Source organism: Tiliqua scincoides, chromosome 5 (genome assembly GCF_035046505.1).
Source record: "Tiliqua scincoides isolate rTilSci1 chromosome 5, rTilSci1.hap2, whole genome shotgun sequence".
Classification (NCBI taxonomy): Eukaryota; Metazoa; Chordata; class Lepidosauria; order Squamata; family Scincidae; genus Tiliqua; species Tiliqua scincoides.
Window position 1 is genome coordinate 94,761,685 of NC_089825.1, and position 14,968 is coordinate 94,776,652.

The 14,968-nt window shown below is 47.1% G+C and overlaps 1 protein-coding gene across 1 annotated transcript in view; it reads left to right on the forward strand.

The window, feature by feature from the left end:
- The window catches only part of LOC136652381 (vomeronasal type-2 receptor 26-like), a 28,763-nt gene extending 22,224 nt beyond the window's left edge, over positions 1-6,539 (forward strand). The window contains exons 4-6 of the mRNA XM_066629318.1: positions 264-555; positions 5,177-5,303; positions 5,635-6,539. Of these exons, the coding sequence (XP_066485415.1) occupies positions 264-555; positions 5,177-5,303; positions 5,635-6,539 (1,324 nt within the window). The remainder of the gene's footprint in view (positions 1-263; positions 556-5,176; positions 5,304-5,634) is intronic.
- Positions 6,540-14,968: the final 8,429 nt, after the last annotated feature.

Consider the following 14,968-nt stretch of genomic DNA (forward strand, 5'->3'; position numbering starts at 1 on the left):
GTTTTACTTTTCACATATCCTAACATGCTGAACCACCACAAAACACTGTGGTATGGTGAAAACTGGAGGCTGTTCAGCATGGAAAATGCCCACCACCTTCAATAATTATTGAGGCATCAGTGAGGTTCTGGAATTCTGGGAAACAACTGCCCCCTATTTTCATTGTGCTAGAGATTTTCTTTACACTGGTATAGGCGGTGCTAGCTTCAGTGCAGTAGGTATTATCAATCAGTGCCTGAGCCTCAATGTCAATTTTTTTGCAGAATACAACCCAAACATTATGAACGTCTCTTCTCCTTCATTTTCACTATTGAGGAGATCAATAGGAATCCCAACCTCTTGCCCAATGTGACCCTGGGGTTTAATATCTATGACAACTTCTTCAATGAAATGGGAACATACGAGGCCACCCTAGATCTCCTCTTCCAACAGCAAAGGAAGATACCTAACTACAAGTGTGGAAGCAAAGGGAATGTCTTGCCTGTCATTGCAGGGCTCACTGTAGACCATGTCATTCAAATGGCCACCATTCTGAGCCTCTATAAGAATCCCCAGGTATGTGCATTGGTAATCCTGTATGGATGGAGTATGATGGCTATTCAGGTATCCTTTGAGGCACTTCTAATCACTAGTGAGGGGTGGAGTCAAGGGCCAGACAGCATGGGTTGTGGGCCGAGTGCTCTGCACAGGAGCATCCACAGTCTCATCAGTGACTGGAGGTGTTATTGGGGTTCACTGCAGTACTTTGCCCGAGTCCCCCAAGAACATGGCATTGGTGCTGTGCCTGTTAGTTGTATGTGTGAAGACTCTGACAACCACCTCTTCAGAGGTGTTTTAAGGAGTTGCCTTGGAATGACAATCCAGAATGGCTTGACTAACTGCTGGAGTGGTGACCCATCCTATCTCAGGAACCCAGAATACAACACTCAGCTCCTACCCTCCATCCTGACCCCAAAGTGTGTAACTGCATGCTCTCCATAACTCTATAATCATGTACAGGTTATACACGGATTGTAGTTATACACGGATTTGACTCAACATGAATGGCCACTGCAAATGAGAAGGAACGTGCTGATGCCTGCAGAAGGGGGAAAATGCACCCCTTTAAAATCAGTTTAAAAAATTGAACAGTCCTTAATGAGAGAGAGAGAGAGAGAGAGAGAGAGAGAGAGAGAGAGAGAGAGAGAGAGGGCAGCTGGCTGATAATCCTTCAATCCTTCTCTCTCCAGGCGACCCCTCCCTTCCCACTGAGCACGTGAAAGAAAGGTGATCACTTTGCTTTGGTGAAGGGAGGGGCTGGGTGAAGTACTTGGAGGATGAATGATTGATGGATTGTCTTCTTAATGACTCTAATCTTACATCACAAAGGTCAGCAAGGCTGTTTTTAAATCACCGGAGCAAAGAAACTTTGTTTTTCAAATTGATTTGCTATAGTCCGTTTTTTGCCAGCCACGTGAACGCTTGGAATGCAACCCATGCGAATAATGAGGCTCAACCTGTACTCAGACTCCAATGGTATGCTTAAATTGTCCTTACCAGCCATCCTTCACAATTGGTGTTGATTCAAATGAGCCCAGTTTGGAGGGCGCAAAAGAGGGTATGGCGTTTGGCATTCATAAAGGTTGTTGTGGAGTAGTCTTCCACTGATCTGGGTACTGGCTGATGTCTTTTATTTTTCTTTCTTTTTCAAATCTGTGCTGCACATGTGCATCCTCTTTCCCCCAGTTTTTGCTATGCCTTTGCATACATGCTACAGCATGCTTTAAAACTGTGCCTACCTTGGGTTGCAGGGTGGTGTGACAAGAGTCTTTCTTCTGATGTCATCTATGCCAGTGTTTCTCCAGGTTTGTCCTCCCTGTATCGCTTTACAAGGTCCACCTATTTGAAGTACCACTGGAAGTAACTGGCAATGACATCATGGCCAGTTACTTCTGGGTTGGGAGGCCAGATACGCTGAACCGCACACCAGTAAGAGGCTCAGAGTGGACAGGAGGGCATTTTATGTGCAGAAAAGCATACTTTGGGGCTTTGCCCGCTGACCAAACCTTGTATCACTGTTTGTTGTGTCACGTTCGTGGTGTCGCTGCTGAGCTGCAGGGGTCCAGCTGCCGAAAGCTATTTAGTATCTATCAAATAGAATCAATAAGCAAATCTCTGAATCTTACTACCGATGAGAATTGCATTAGTTTTAAAGTTGCAGGAAGTTTTCCAAGCACTGATGAGTCATATATTTTTCCCATTAGCTCACTTGTGGGGCATATGAGGCTCCACCCACTAGAAAAGAATTCCCTTCTGTCTACTGGAGGGCACCCAAAGAAGGGACTCTGCAAGCAGGAATAGTCCAGCTGCTACTGCATTTTGGGTGGACATGGATTGGCCTCATTCTGCCAGATGATGATACTGGAGAAAGCTTTCTGCAGAAGCTGGCACCATTATTTGCCCAGAATGGCATTTGTGTGGCTTCCTTGGGAATAGTTGAAATACGGGATTTGTTTTCTCTGGATAAACGATTTTCTAGTCTTCGTAAGATAAATTCAAGCCTTTTCATGACTGAAATCAATGTAATTATTGTCCATGGGATTTCTCAATCATTGTTTGCTGTAATGATAATCTTTTATGGAGGTGATCTTCAATTCAAGTCCAATAAAGGGAAGGTTTGGATCACACCCCCTCAATGGGACTTCAACAGAGATGGTGCCCCTGGAGCTTTCTACCATACAAAGACTTTAAATGGTACTTTATCTTTCTCAGTCTCCACAGATGCAGTTCCCAGATTCAAGAACTTCCACCTGAGTTTCAAGCCAGATCCATCACTGGAACACTTTCTCTGTCATTTCTGTCAATTAACATTTAAGAATTGTAAGAGAGGCAGCCTACATGATTGCAAACACTGTAGAGGAGAAGAGAAGCTGGACAGCCTGCCTGCATCTTCATTTGAGACAGAAATGAGTTGGCAGAGCTACCAGGTCTACAATGCTCTTTATGCTGTAGCACATGCTTTACATGCCATAGATAGGTCCTGGAAAAGAACAGCGGTAGAGAGAGGCCAATTCAGACATGCAAGTATTGAACCTTGGCAGGTATATTCCTCACAGTATTGCAAGATTTTATGCAATTCCTAATGCTTAGTAGGGAGAAAGCTGTAACTGAGCTCAATGGGTATTGAGTAGTTGTAGTTGTCTGGCTTTGGTCTGTAGGCACTTTTGATGGGCCAGCTGCTCAAGCAAATCTGCATCAAGCCATGGCTTGAATGAAAAACCCCTTAGCAAAGCTGTGACAACTGTGTTTGGTCCTATCGTGGAGGAACAGGGAGATATCAAAGTTTACTGAATCAAACCATCTACAATGACATGACCCATGAACTTGTTGGGACCCTCTGATTGAGTTGGAACAAACTAAAAGAATTCATTAAAAATGGAAAATGTTTGCTTTTCAGCTGAGAAGAAGCTGAGAGAAATTGGCTGTACTCACTCTCATAGTTTGTTCATTTCAGTTTGGAAGAGTTTGGGGCCTTTTGGTTGGTAGTATTCTGAATGTGAGAGTCTACTGTTTGTACTGAAGGATTTGACTGTAAATTCTTCAATATTCTCTCCCAAATTAGTGGCACTCTTTACTCAAACATGTCCACTTTAACAATGATGCTGGGCAGGAGATCTCGCTTGCGAAAGAGGAATTATCCTTTGGATTTGATCTCATCAACTGGATCTTTTTCCCCAATAAATCCTTCCTGGTGGTCCAAGTTGGGAAGATTTCATCAGATCAACACTTTACCATCAGTGAGGAGACCATCATGTGGAATAGCAGATTTCAACAGGTAGCAATAAAATGCACAACTTGAGTTGCAGTTGCTACTACCCAGTGCCTGAGTTTTACCCCTGCTATTGTGCAGCTGTGTCATGAAGTCAAGCACTGGATCCAATGATGGCAGAGGGCAATCAGGAGGCCTCCTCAAATAAGGAAACTGTTTCTTACCTGTGCCTGGCACTGCTGGAATTAATAGCCACTGCTAGAAGTGCACCTGAATGCCGACAGGAATGAGTAATGGAGGAACACTCACTGCCTCCATCACAGGCAGATGCCCCAATGTTACCGTATATGCAGCAAAAGGTCAAGATCGAAAAGTGCTTGGAACACCCCAAGTTCAAGTCCTCTTGTACCATTAATTCTTAATGGGTGTATTTCAAAATATGCATTAATACAGGTCGTGTCTCATCATCCACTGTGGTTCTGTTCCGGAACACTCAGTGGATACCAAATCAGTGGAAAAATAGCTTTAAAACTCCACTCTTAAAACTCCACTCCACTCTCAGTTTTCTTGCTCCTCCAGGGTTGCCCCAGAATGCATTGGTAAAGATGCCATACCAAATTCAGCCACTAGATGGGGTGAATTATGGAGTCCCCATTATTCACCCCACCTAGTGGCTGAATGCGGTATAGCATCTGTAAGCAATGCATTCTGCAGTAACAAACCCAGAAGTGGGTCTTCAAAGCTATCTTTCATCCTGAGAAACTTGCAATTTGTGTGGTTTCACAGCGCAAAGGTAGGAAATGGGATTTTGGCCCTTTTGGTCCTTGTTACAAGGAATTTTAAACATGGACCTCTGTATTAGTAGTGAATCAGTGGAGACTAGTGTAAACAGATCCTTCTGTTATAATGCTAACAAATGGTTCGCTCTCAGTCAGAAGTTTCCAAAGAAGTAGCAGTCCTTCAGCAGGTCAAATGTGTCATGCAGTCAAGGTGCGTACATGGAATGAACATGGAATTGTCCAAAAAAGCAAGGCAGCTCTTTTCAAGATAGACTGATAGAAGGGTGGTGGTGGTGAGGTTACAACACTTACGAATTAAATCCCTCCCCTTTAAACTTATGGATGTGATGCCTCTTGTCTTAAGTCCAGCTTCTGAAAACAAAGCACGCTGTTCCCATATTTAAATCCAAAATATCATTTCAGGCAATATCACTGTAACATGCGCATCCATGACTTACCTTTTCTGAAGGGCAGAAAGAGGGCAACTTTGGAGCCAAGCCAAATACAGATGCATTTGATCTTCTTTCTGGGTTCTCTTTTGAACTTTCAGATATTGCATGACGAACAGGAAAGTGTCTTATATAGATTTGATGACAGAAAATGTCCAACACCAAACTGCACCAAAATTACCCCCCTTTTCCATTCTTAGATTCCGCCCCGTTCAACGTGTGTCCAAAGCTGCCATATTGGACAGAGCAAGAGAGTTCAAAAGGGAAAACCAGTTTGTTGCTATGAGTGTACTCCATGTCCAGAAGACATGATAGCAAATGAGACCGGTAAGTCCAAGAGCACAGAGATGTGTGGAAATGTTTGCAAACATTTCTTGGATCAAAGACAAGTCTTCATGTGCACTGCAAGTTGTGGCACATGGAGGGGTGGTCGAGGGACAGGACAGCCCCAGATATCTCCTCTAGGTAAAGGGACATTTACTATCTTCCCCTGGGGAAACATCTGTTGTCCTGATTGGTTTACTTGGACCTACACCATCCATTTTGCTGGTGCAAGTCCCATTAGACCCAGATGCTGGAACAGGGCCAGGAAGGGGAGTAGGATGTTGGCATGCCTGCTGCCTCTAGTGCATGCTGATTCTCTGCTTGGCTCTTTCAGATGCAGTTCAATGTGTCAAATGCCTAGAAGATCAATATCCAAACAAGAACCAAGACCAGTGTATCCCCAAGGTTATCAGCTTCTTAAACTATGGAGAGCCCTTGGGAATCGTTTTGGTTTCTGTGGCTTTGTCCTTTACTGTCATCACAGGTGTGGTGATACTCATCTTTCTGAAGAACTGGAACACCCCCATTGTCAAAGCCAACAATCAGCGTCTCACCTGTGTTCTTCTTGGTGCCATCCTGCTTTGCTACCTTTCCTCCTTACTCTTCATTGGGAAGCCTGACAAGGTGTCCTGCCTTCTTCGGCAACTGGTTTTTGGCATCATTTTCTCTGTGGCTGTTTCTTGTGTGTTGGCCAAAACCATCACTGTGGTCTTGGCCTTCATGGCCACTCAGCCAGGCAACAGAATGAGGAAATGGCTAGGGAAGAAAGTGGCCAACTCTATTGTCCTTTCCTGCTCCCTCATCCAAGTGGGGATTTGCATTGGGTGGCTGTCAACCTCCCCTCCATTTCCAGATACTGACATGCACTCCCATGCTGGGCAAATCATTGTGGAATGTAATGAAGGGTCAATCATCATGTTCTACTCTGTTCTGGGCTATGTTGGTATTCTGTCCATCATCAGCTTCTCTGTGGCTTTCTTTGCCAGAAAACTACCTGACACATTCAATGAAGCCAAACTGATCACCTTCAGCATGTTGGTCTTTTGCAGTGTGTGGATCTCCTTCATTCCTGCTTACCTCAGCACCAAGGGCAAAGCTGTGGTGGCCGTGGAGGTCTTTGCCATCTTGGCTTCCAACACTGGCCTCCTGATCTGTATTTTTCTCCCCAAATGCTATATTATTGTTCTAAGAGCAGATCTCAATTCCAAGAGCCTGATAACAGAGAGAAGAAGTGATTAAATGTTTTTGCATGTTTTTCTCTATCTACATTTATACGGTATTATTACTGGGGCACAAAGCAGCATATTTGTATCTCAGTCGGGGCTCAGTAGTTTGGATTGTGCATAGTGGGGTTTAGAAACCATGTCTAAAGTAATAGTTGCATGTCATACAGAGCTCACCAAGAATAATGTCAATAATTTAATACAAACCTGGAAGACAGAAATCTGATATTGAAACTGTGAGAGATGCATCTGAGGCAGGAAGATCAGGCAACTTCAGGGTCACTTCCAAGGTGCCCTCAGCTTTCCTGCAGGCGAAAACAAATCTCACTTTCAAATAAACTACTGAAATATAAAGGCCACGCTGGTATTTCTGCAGCCATAAGATATTGCTCCTTGAATGACAAGCATCAAAGAGTTTTTCTGCATGTCATTGTCGGATGTGTCACCCACATTGTGGAATGATCATATCAGTGGAATAAAACATATACAGTGTTCAGTGTTGAGATGATGGGGAGTGTAAAAGTTGGGGTACCAAGCTGGGGGGGGACCAACAGCCCAATCCTACCATCAGGCTGGCCAGTCCAAAATTGCTTTCCAGTCACACAGCCCAACTGAGGGTATTGCAAAATGCAATGCTGTATGTTGCATGACTAGGCTGTTGCGAGAAAAGGCAAGCACTGCTAGGTGCATGGCAGGGGCCTCCCTGGACCCTCCTGCGCTGACACGTCAATGCAGGAGTGAGGCATGGGCAGGGAGAATGAGGGAGTTGGGGTGCTGGTGGTTATGTGTAGGGGGAGAGGGATGAACCATGACTAACCCCTTCCCATCCTCAATTTGTGCTCCTTCCCGCCCCAACCTCCACCCTGCTCCTCCCCTGCCCAGTTCTGCCCACAGCCATCCATCTGCCCCTCTGCTTACTTACCTCAGTTGCGGTCACTCACTGCTTGCTGTGGTGGTCTGGCTGCACCAAGTTCCATGTTGCCATTTGTTACAACCATAATGTACCTTGCCCTGCAGGATTCCTGCAGCATAATGCCAGGTTGGGGCATTAGATTGGGGTCAGGTTGGGGTTGGGGTCAGGTTGGGGCCTTAGAATTTTTGGAAATCCTTCCTGCAACATTTTTTTTCTTTGATGGGAATCTCAGTTACTCCCTGCCCATGTGCTTGATTTGGATTCAAGATTCATCTTCCCGTTTCGGGCAACTATTCTGCTTAGCAAGAGAGTAGCCCTGCCCAGTGTGTACCAAACCTGTCTGCATCGCCACAAGGGGTAGGAAATATTTACCCAGGTGGTTTTGATTCCTCCAGTGAGAAAATTTCATGACATTATCAACAAGAAAGTGTTCCATTCTCAAGCCCACAGGAAACCTTGGGAGTTCTCTGCCAGTCACCTAAGTGATTCTTTATTTGGGAGTTCAGAGAGGAGCCACACCTGGACACCTGCAAATGCAAGGATTGGGGCTTCCTTGAGCATTGGCCTTAAGCTACAGACTGCCTAACTACATTACATCAAGAAATGAGTTCACCTTTGTCTGCCAAGTTACTCTGCTAAACAAACTACCCCAGTTTAACATGGTGGGAAGTCTGTGGCCTCTTTCCATGAGCAGCCAGTGTGCCTCCTGGTATCCAGTGCCTCTTTGGGAAGAAGTGCCAAGGAGAATGTTAGGTAAGTACCAGGGTATGTCCTACTTCAGAGCAGGGTGCAGTCAAACATGCAGGCACAGCAGAGTCTTCAAGTGTAATTGTTTTTGAGTACAGAGCCATTCAGTCCATGGTCATTTTCAGTGTTTGTTCCAACAAGGCCTCATGCAATAGCTTCCCAATTCACCCACACACAAGGTGGAACTGCACAGAGAGGCTTAAATGGGATTCAGCAGCCAATCTGGTCTTGCCCGATTAATTAGGGCATGGCTGCACAGGTGTTCAGGTAGTCATGCCATCACAGCAGTTTACAACTTGCCCTGAACCAACTGTTTACAAACCAGACCTGGCTGTGCCAGACCAAAGAGCTAACAGAGAAGACACAGCGAGTTAAGCATCTGTGGAAGTTTAGCAGAAGAGCAAGTAGCAATTCGAGAGCATGATGGCATCAACGATGTGGGGAAATGTAGCCAAGTGATCCTGGAGGCCAAATGCAGGCAGCTAGGAAGGAAGCTCAAAGCCAGGACCTCATAGGTAGATTTCTTGGAAGTGCTTCCTGCTCCATGCGCAGGGCCAGCTAGGCAGGCAGAGCACAGGTGTCTCAATGTGTAGATGAGATGGTGGTGACAGGAAGAGGGGCTTAGATTTGTTAGGCAGTGAGGAATATTTCAGGACAAACCAGGCCTGTACAAGAGGGAAAGTCTTTTCTTGAACCGAGATGGAACCAGACTGCTGGTGTAGAACTTTTAAATGTGACTAAGAAGCTTCTAAACGGACCCCTGGGAGAATGTCGACAGAAGCCAAGTGGCATCTGATTCGGCACTCCTCATCCCTATGGAATGAGGGTGGAGAGGTTCAAGAACGGCAATGTAATGACAGAGTAGGAATTAGGAGTGGAATCATGATGGGACATGACAGCCATTCCAGCAGAATGAGAGTCTGTGGGGAGAAAGGTGCAAACCAGCCGCCCTTCTCAGGGGACCAATTCCATAGGCCATTTCCATGCTCAGGATGATTTAAAAAGGGGTTGAGAATAAAACTACCAATATAGTTATGACATTTTACAAATCGAGGTAAAGCCACACCTGGAATATGGAGTGTAGTTCTGGTCAGAAAATATATAGTGCAGTGTTTCCCAAACTCCTGCAAGATAATTGGGAACACTATAAGTGTGTGCGGGGGGAGGGGGGAAGCAACACGATCTTCAGGATAGTGCTGCTGCTGGGAATGAGAGAGAGGTGTTGGGGTTCCCTTCCTCCCGCAGGTCCCCAACTTACCCTGGGAGAAGACTTCTGGGCCAGAGGATCAGGGAGGAAGCCGGTAGAACATGGGGCCACCTCCCCATATGCTGCCTGGGCACTCCTGTGGGCGGCAAGGCACAGCAGAGGAACACTGCGTGCCAAACCCCCCGGTCCTCCCTCCACCTTGGAGGAAGGAGGGGGAGACAGGATGCAAGTCATTCGATTGCTGGGCAGCCACCCCTCCCCCACCTCGGCAAAGAAGGGGAGCACTCCCTCGCCCTGTCAGCCGGGACCTGCCTTGCCGGGCAGGGCACCTGGCTATGACCTTGGGAGCCCACAGCTGGACCTCCCAACGTCGTCTGCAGAGCTACAGGTCCCAGGTGGGCAGGGCCAGCCCACTCCCCAAAGGCAGAGACCAGAGCAGAGGCAGCAGCCTTCCCAGCCCTCTCAGGAACAACCCTGGCAGCTCCAGGTGAGAGGAGGTGGGAGGGAACTGGAAAGAGGAAGGGGAGGAGTTGTGGTAAGCTCAGCTGTCGAAACAATCAAGAATTGAGAGCATGTGCCTTAATTTTATTTAGGTTGCAACCAAAAAGGTTGGTTGCAAAGTTTGCTGCAAGTAGTGGTGTGTGATTTGCACAGGTGTTTCTTGACTTGGCCTGCTGGAGACTTCTGCAGACTCTGCAGAGAAGGTTGGTTGCAAAGTTTGCTGCAAATAGTGAGTGCGTGCTTTGCAAAGAATTTGCATATTCTTGTTCCAGAATAAAATATGGCTCCAACACACAGCTTCGACAGCTCTGCATTGAGAACGATGAAGATTTTGAACATTTGTTGTTGCACACAGAAGTTAGATGGCTGTCAAAGGGAAACTGCCTGAGACGTTTCTATTCAGTTTTTGGAACAGTTGTTGAATTCTTCCAAGACTCCAATCCTGTTCTCTCTGATGAACTAAGAAACATCAAGCATGATACCGCCTACTTGTCTGATGGATTCACAAAGTTTAACGAAGTTAATCTGCAACTGCAAGGAAATGAGATTAGCCTTATCAAAGTCAAATCTGTTCTCTCCATGTTTCGCTCGAAGTTACAGTTGTTCAGACGTAACATAGCCCGTCGTGAGCTCTTTCAGTTTCCGAGCCTCTCTGAATTGGAGAAGGAGAAGAGCATACCAGACGATAACCTACAAGTGTATTGTGCACACCTGGATGAGTTGCACAGAGACATGTCTGATAGATTTCAGGATCTTTTTTTGCTTCAGATACCAGACTGGGTGATAAATCCATTCCTAGATATCGGCAATGATGAAACAGGAATGGTAGAGGAAGAACTTATTTCACTCCAAAATGACATTGAGCTCAGGCCAAAGTTCAAACAGTCATATCAAGACTTTTGATTACAAAAAAAAAAAAAAAATTTGACCGATACCCTGCACTGTGGAACAAAGTTAAGATGTACTTCATTGCTTTCCCTACATCATATTTAGTGGAGCGAGGCTTCAGTGCAGTTGCCTACCTACTTTCCAAGCAAAGAAACAGACTGAACATTATTGAACGTGGGGATCTAAGACCTTTGCTTAGTTTCTTCCAGCCAGATGTTGATAAGCTGATATCCCTACACCAAATACATCCATCCCATTTAACTTGTGAAGACAACGTAGTTGCAGAAGAGATGCAAATTTAGCTTTTTAAAAATGTTATTTATTAAAAATGTTAAATGTTATATATTTAACTTTAAATACTGTTTACTAGATTTATTTGTCAAATACATACGCTTTTTTATAGTGTTGTATTACTTGTTTTGAATTTGCAGTAGACTATTAAGCAAAGAGGTGGGGGGCACTAGGAATTTTTCCTGGGCCTCAAGGGGGTGTTAGCCCAAAAACATTTGGGAACCACTGCTTTATACTCTCTCCCTTGTATCTCCCTGTGGAGGGCTCCCCAGATCCCCCAGGACTGCAGCACTGGTTTCAGGTAAGTAAAAAAAATACCTCATGTGAGGCCTCCCTGTGGGGGGGAGGGGAGGGCCCACCCGGCCTTTCCGAGGGGGACCCCCTTGTGGAGGCCTCCGACTAGTTCACCAGAAGAAGGGGGGGCTTGTGTCACCCGGTTCCCCCTCTTTGGGTTGGCAGCATTTGCCAGTCAGGAGCAGGGGCTGCTGTCAGCAGATCCTCCTGCCTGCTCTTCTAACTCCCAACTGCCTTGGCATCCCTGGCCTCCAGGTTTATGTAGGGCAGACCCCTCCCCTTTGGCCCCTCCCCTTCCCTCACAGGGATGTTACAAAAAGGGCATGTCTCTGGACCTGCCCTCCCCTGAGCTTACCACAACTCCTCCCCTTCCTCTTTCTGGTTCCCTCCCACCTCCTCTCACCTGGAGCTGCCAGGGTTGTTCCTGAGAGGGCTGGGAAGGCTGCTGCCTCTGCTCTGGTCTCTGCCTTTGGGGAGTGGGCTGGCCCTGCCCACCTGGGACCTGTAGCTCTGCAGACGACGTTGGGAGGTCCAGCTGTGGGCTCCCAAGGTCATAGCCAGGTGCCCTGCCCGGCAAGGCAGGTCCCGGCTGACAGGGCGAGGGAGTGCTCCCCTTCTTTGCCGAGGTGGGGGAGGGGTGGCTGCCCAGCAATCGAATGACTTGCATCCTGTCTCCCCCTCCTTCCTCCAAGGTGGAGGAAGGACCGGGGGGTTTGGCACGCAGTGTTCCTCTGCTGTGCCTTGCCGCCCACAGGAGTGCCCAGGCAGCATATGGGGAGGTGGCCCCATGTTCCACCGGCTTCCTCCCTGATCCTCTGGCCCAGAAGTCTTCTCCCAGGGTAAGTTGGGGACCTGCGGGAGGAAGGGAACCCCAACACCTCTCTCTCATTCCCAGCAGCAGCACTATCCTGAAGATCGTGTTGCTTCCCCCCTCCCCCCGCACACACTTATAGTGTTCCCAATTATCTTGCAGGAGTTTGGGAAACACTGCACTATATATTTTCTGACCAGAACTACACTCCATATTCCAGGTGTGGCTTTACCTCGATTTGTAAAATGTCATAACTATATTGGTAGTTTTATTCTCAATCCCTTTTTAAATCATCCTGAGCATGGAAATGGCCTATGGAATTGGTCCCCTGAGAAGGGCGGCTGGTTTGCACCTTTCTCCCCACAGACTCTCATTCTGCTGGAATGGCTGTCATGTCCCATCATGATTCCACTCCTAATTCCTACTCTGTCATTACATTGCCGTTCTTGAACCTCTCCACCCTCATTCCATAGGGATGAGGAGTGCCGAATCAGATGCCACTTGGCTTCTGTCGACATTCTCCCAGGGGTCCGTTTAGAAGCTTCTTAGTCACATTTAAAAGTTCTACACCAGCAGTCTGGTTCCATCTCGGTTCAAGAAATGACTTTCCCTCTTGTACAGGCCTGGTTTGTCCTGAAATATTCCTCACTGCCTAACAAATCTAAGCCCCTCTTCCTGTCACCACCATCTCATCTACACATTGAGACACCTGTGCTCTGCCTGCCTAGCTGGCCCTGCGCATGGAGCAGGAAGCACTTCCAAGAAATCTACCTATGAGGTCCTGGCTTTGAGCTTCCTTCCTAGCTGCCTGCATTTGGCCTCCAGGATCACTTGGCTACATTTCCCCACATCGTTGATGCCATCATGCTCTCGAATTGCTACTTGCTCTTCTGCTAAACTTCCACAGATGCTTAACTCGCTGTGTCTTCTCTGTTAGCTCTTTGGTCTGGCACAGCCAGGTCTGGTTTGTAAACAGTTGGTTCAGGGCAAGTTGTAAACTGCTGTGATGGCATGACTACCTGAACACCTGTGCAGCCATGCCCTAATTAATCGGGCAAGACCAGATTGGCTGCTGAATCCCATTTAAGCCTCTCTGTGCAGTTCCACCTTGTGTGTGGGTGAATTGGGAAGCTATTGCATGAGGCCTTGTTGGAACAAACACTGAAAATGACCATGGACTGAATGGCTCTGTACTCAAAAACAATTACACTTGAAGACTCTGCTGTGCCTGCATGTTTGACTGCACCCTGCTCTGAAGTAGGGCATACCCTGGTACTTACCTAACATTCTCCTTGGCACTTCTTCCCAAAGAGGCACTGGATACCAGGAGGCACACTGGCTGCTCATGGAAAGAGGCCACAGACTTCCCACCATGTTAAACTGGGGTAGTTTGTTTAGCAGAGTAACTTGGCAGACAAAGGTGAACTCATTTCTTGATGTAATGTAGTTAGGCAGTCTGTAGCTTAAGGCCAATGCTCAAGGAAGCCCCAATCCTTGCATTTGCAGGTGTCCAGGTGTGGCTCCTCTCTGAACTCCCAAATAAAGAATCACTTAGGTGACTGGCAGAGAACTCCCAAGGTTTCCTGTGGGCTTGAGAATGGAACACTTTCTTGTTGATAATGTCATGAAATTTTCTCACTGGAGGAATCAAACCCACCTGGGCAAATATTTCCTACCCCTTGTGGCGAGGCAGACAGGTTTGGTACACACTGGGCAGGGCTACTCTCTTGCTAAGCAGAATAGTTGCCCGAAACGGGAAGATGAATCTTGAATCCACATCAAGCACATCGGCAGGGAGTTACTGAGATTCCCATCAAAGAACAAAAATGTTGCAGGAAGGATTTCCAAAAAATTCTAAGGCCCCAACCTGACCCCAACTTGACCCTAACCCCAACCTGACCCCAATCTAAGGCCCCAACCTGGCATTATGCTGTAGGAATCCTGCAGGGCAAAGTACTTTATGGTTGTCACAAATGGCAATATGGAACTTGGTGCAGCCAGACCACCACAGCAAGCAGTGAGTGACCGCAACTGAGGTAAGTAAGCAGAGGGGCAGATGGATGGCTGTGGGCAGAACTGGGCAGGGGAGGAGCAGGGTGGAGGTTGGGGCGGGAAGGAGCACAAATTGAGGATGGGAAGGGGTTAGTCATGGTTCATCCCTCTCCCCCTACAGATAACCACCAGCACCCCCACTCCCTCATTCTCCCTGCCCATGGCTCACCCCTGCATTGATGTGTCAGTGCAGGAGGGTCCATAAGAACATAAGAACAGCCCCACTGGATCAGGCCATAGGCCCATCTAGTCCAGCTTCCTGTATCTAACAGCGGCCCACCAAATGCCCCAGGGAGCACACCAGATAACAAGAGACCTCATCCTGGTGCCCTCCCTTGCATCTGGCCTTCTGACATAGCCCATTTCTAAAATCAGGAGGTTGCGCATACACATCATGGCTTGTACCCCATAATGGATGTTTCCTCCAGAAACTTGTCCAATCTCTTTTTAAAGGCGTCCAGGCCAGATGCTGTCACCACATCCTGTGGCAAGGAGTTCCACAGACCAATCACACGCTGTGTAAAGAAATATTTTCTCTTGTCTGTTCTAACTCTCCCAACACTCAATTTTAGTGGATGTCCCCTGGTTCTGGTGTTATGTAAGAGTGTAAAGAGCATCTCCCTATCCACCCTGTCCATCCCCTGCATCTGGGCATCCCATCCAGGGAGGCCCCTGCCATGCACCTAGCAGTGCTTGCCTTTTCTCGCAACAGCCTAGTCATGCAACATACAGCGTTGCATT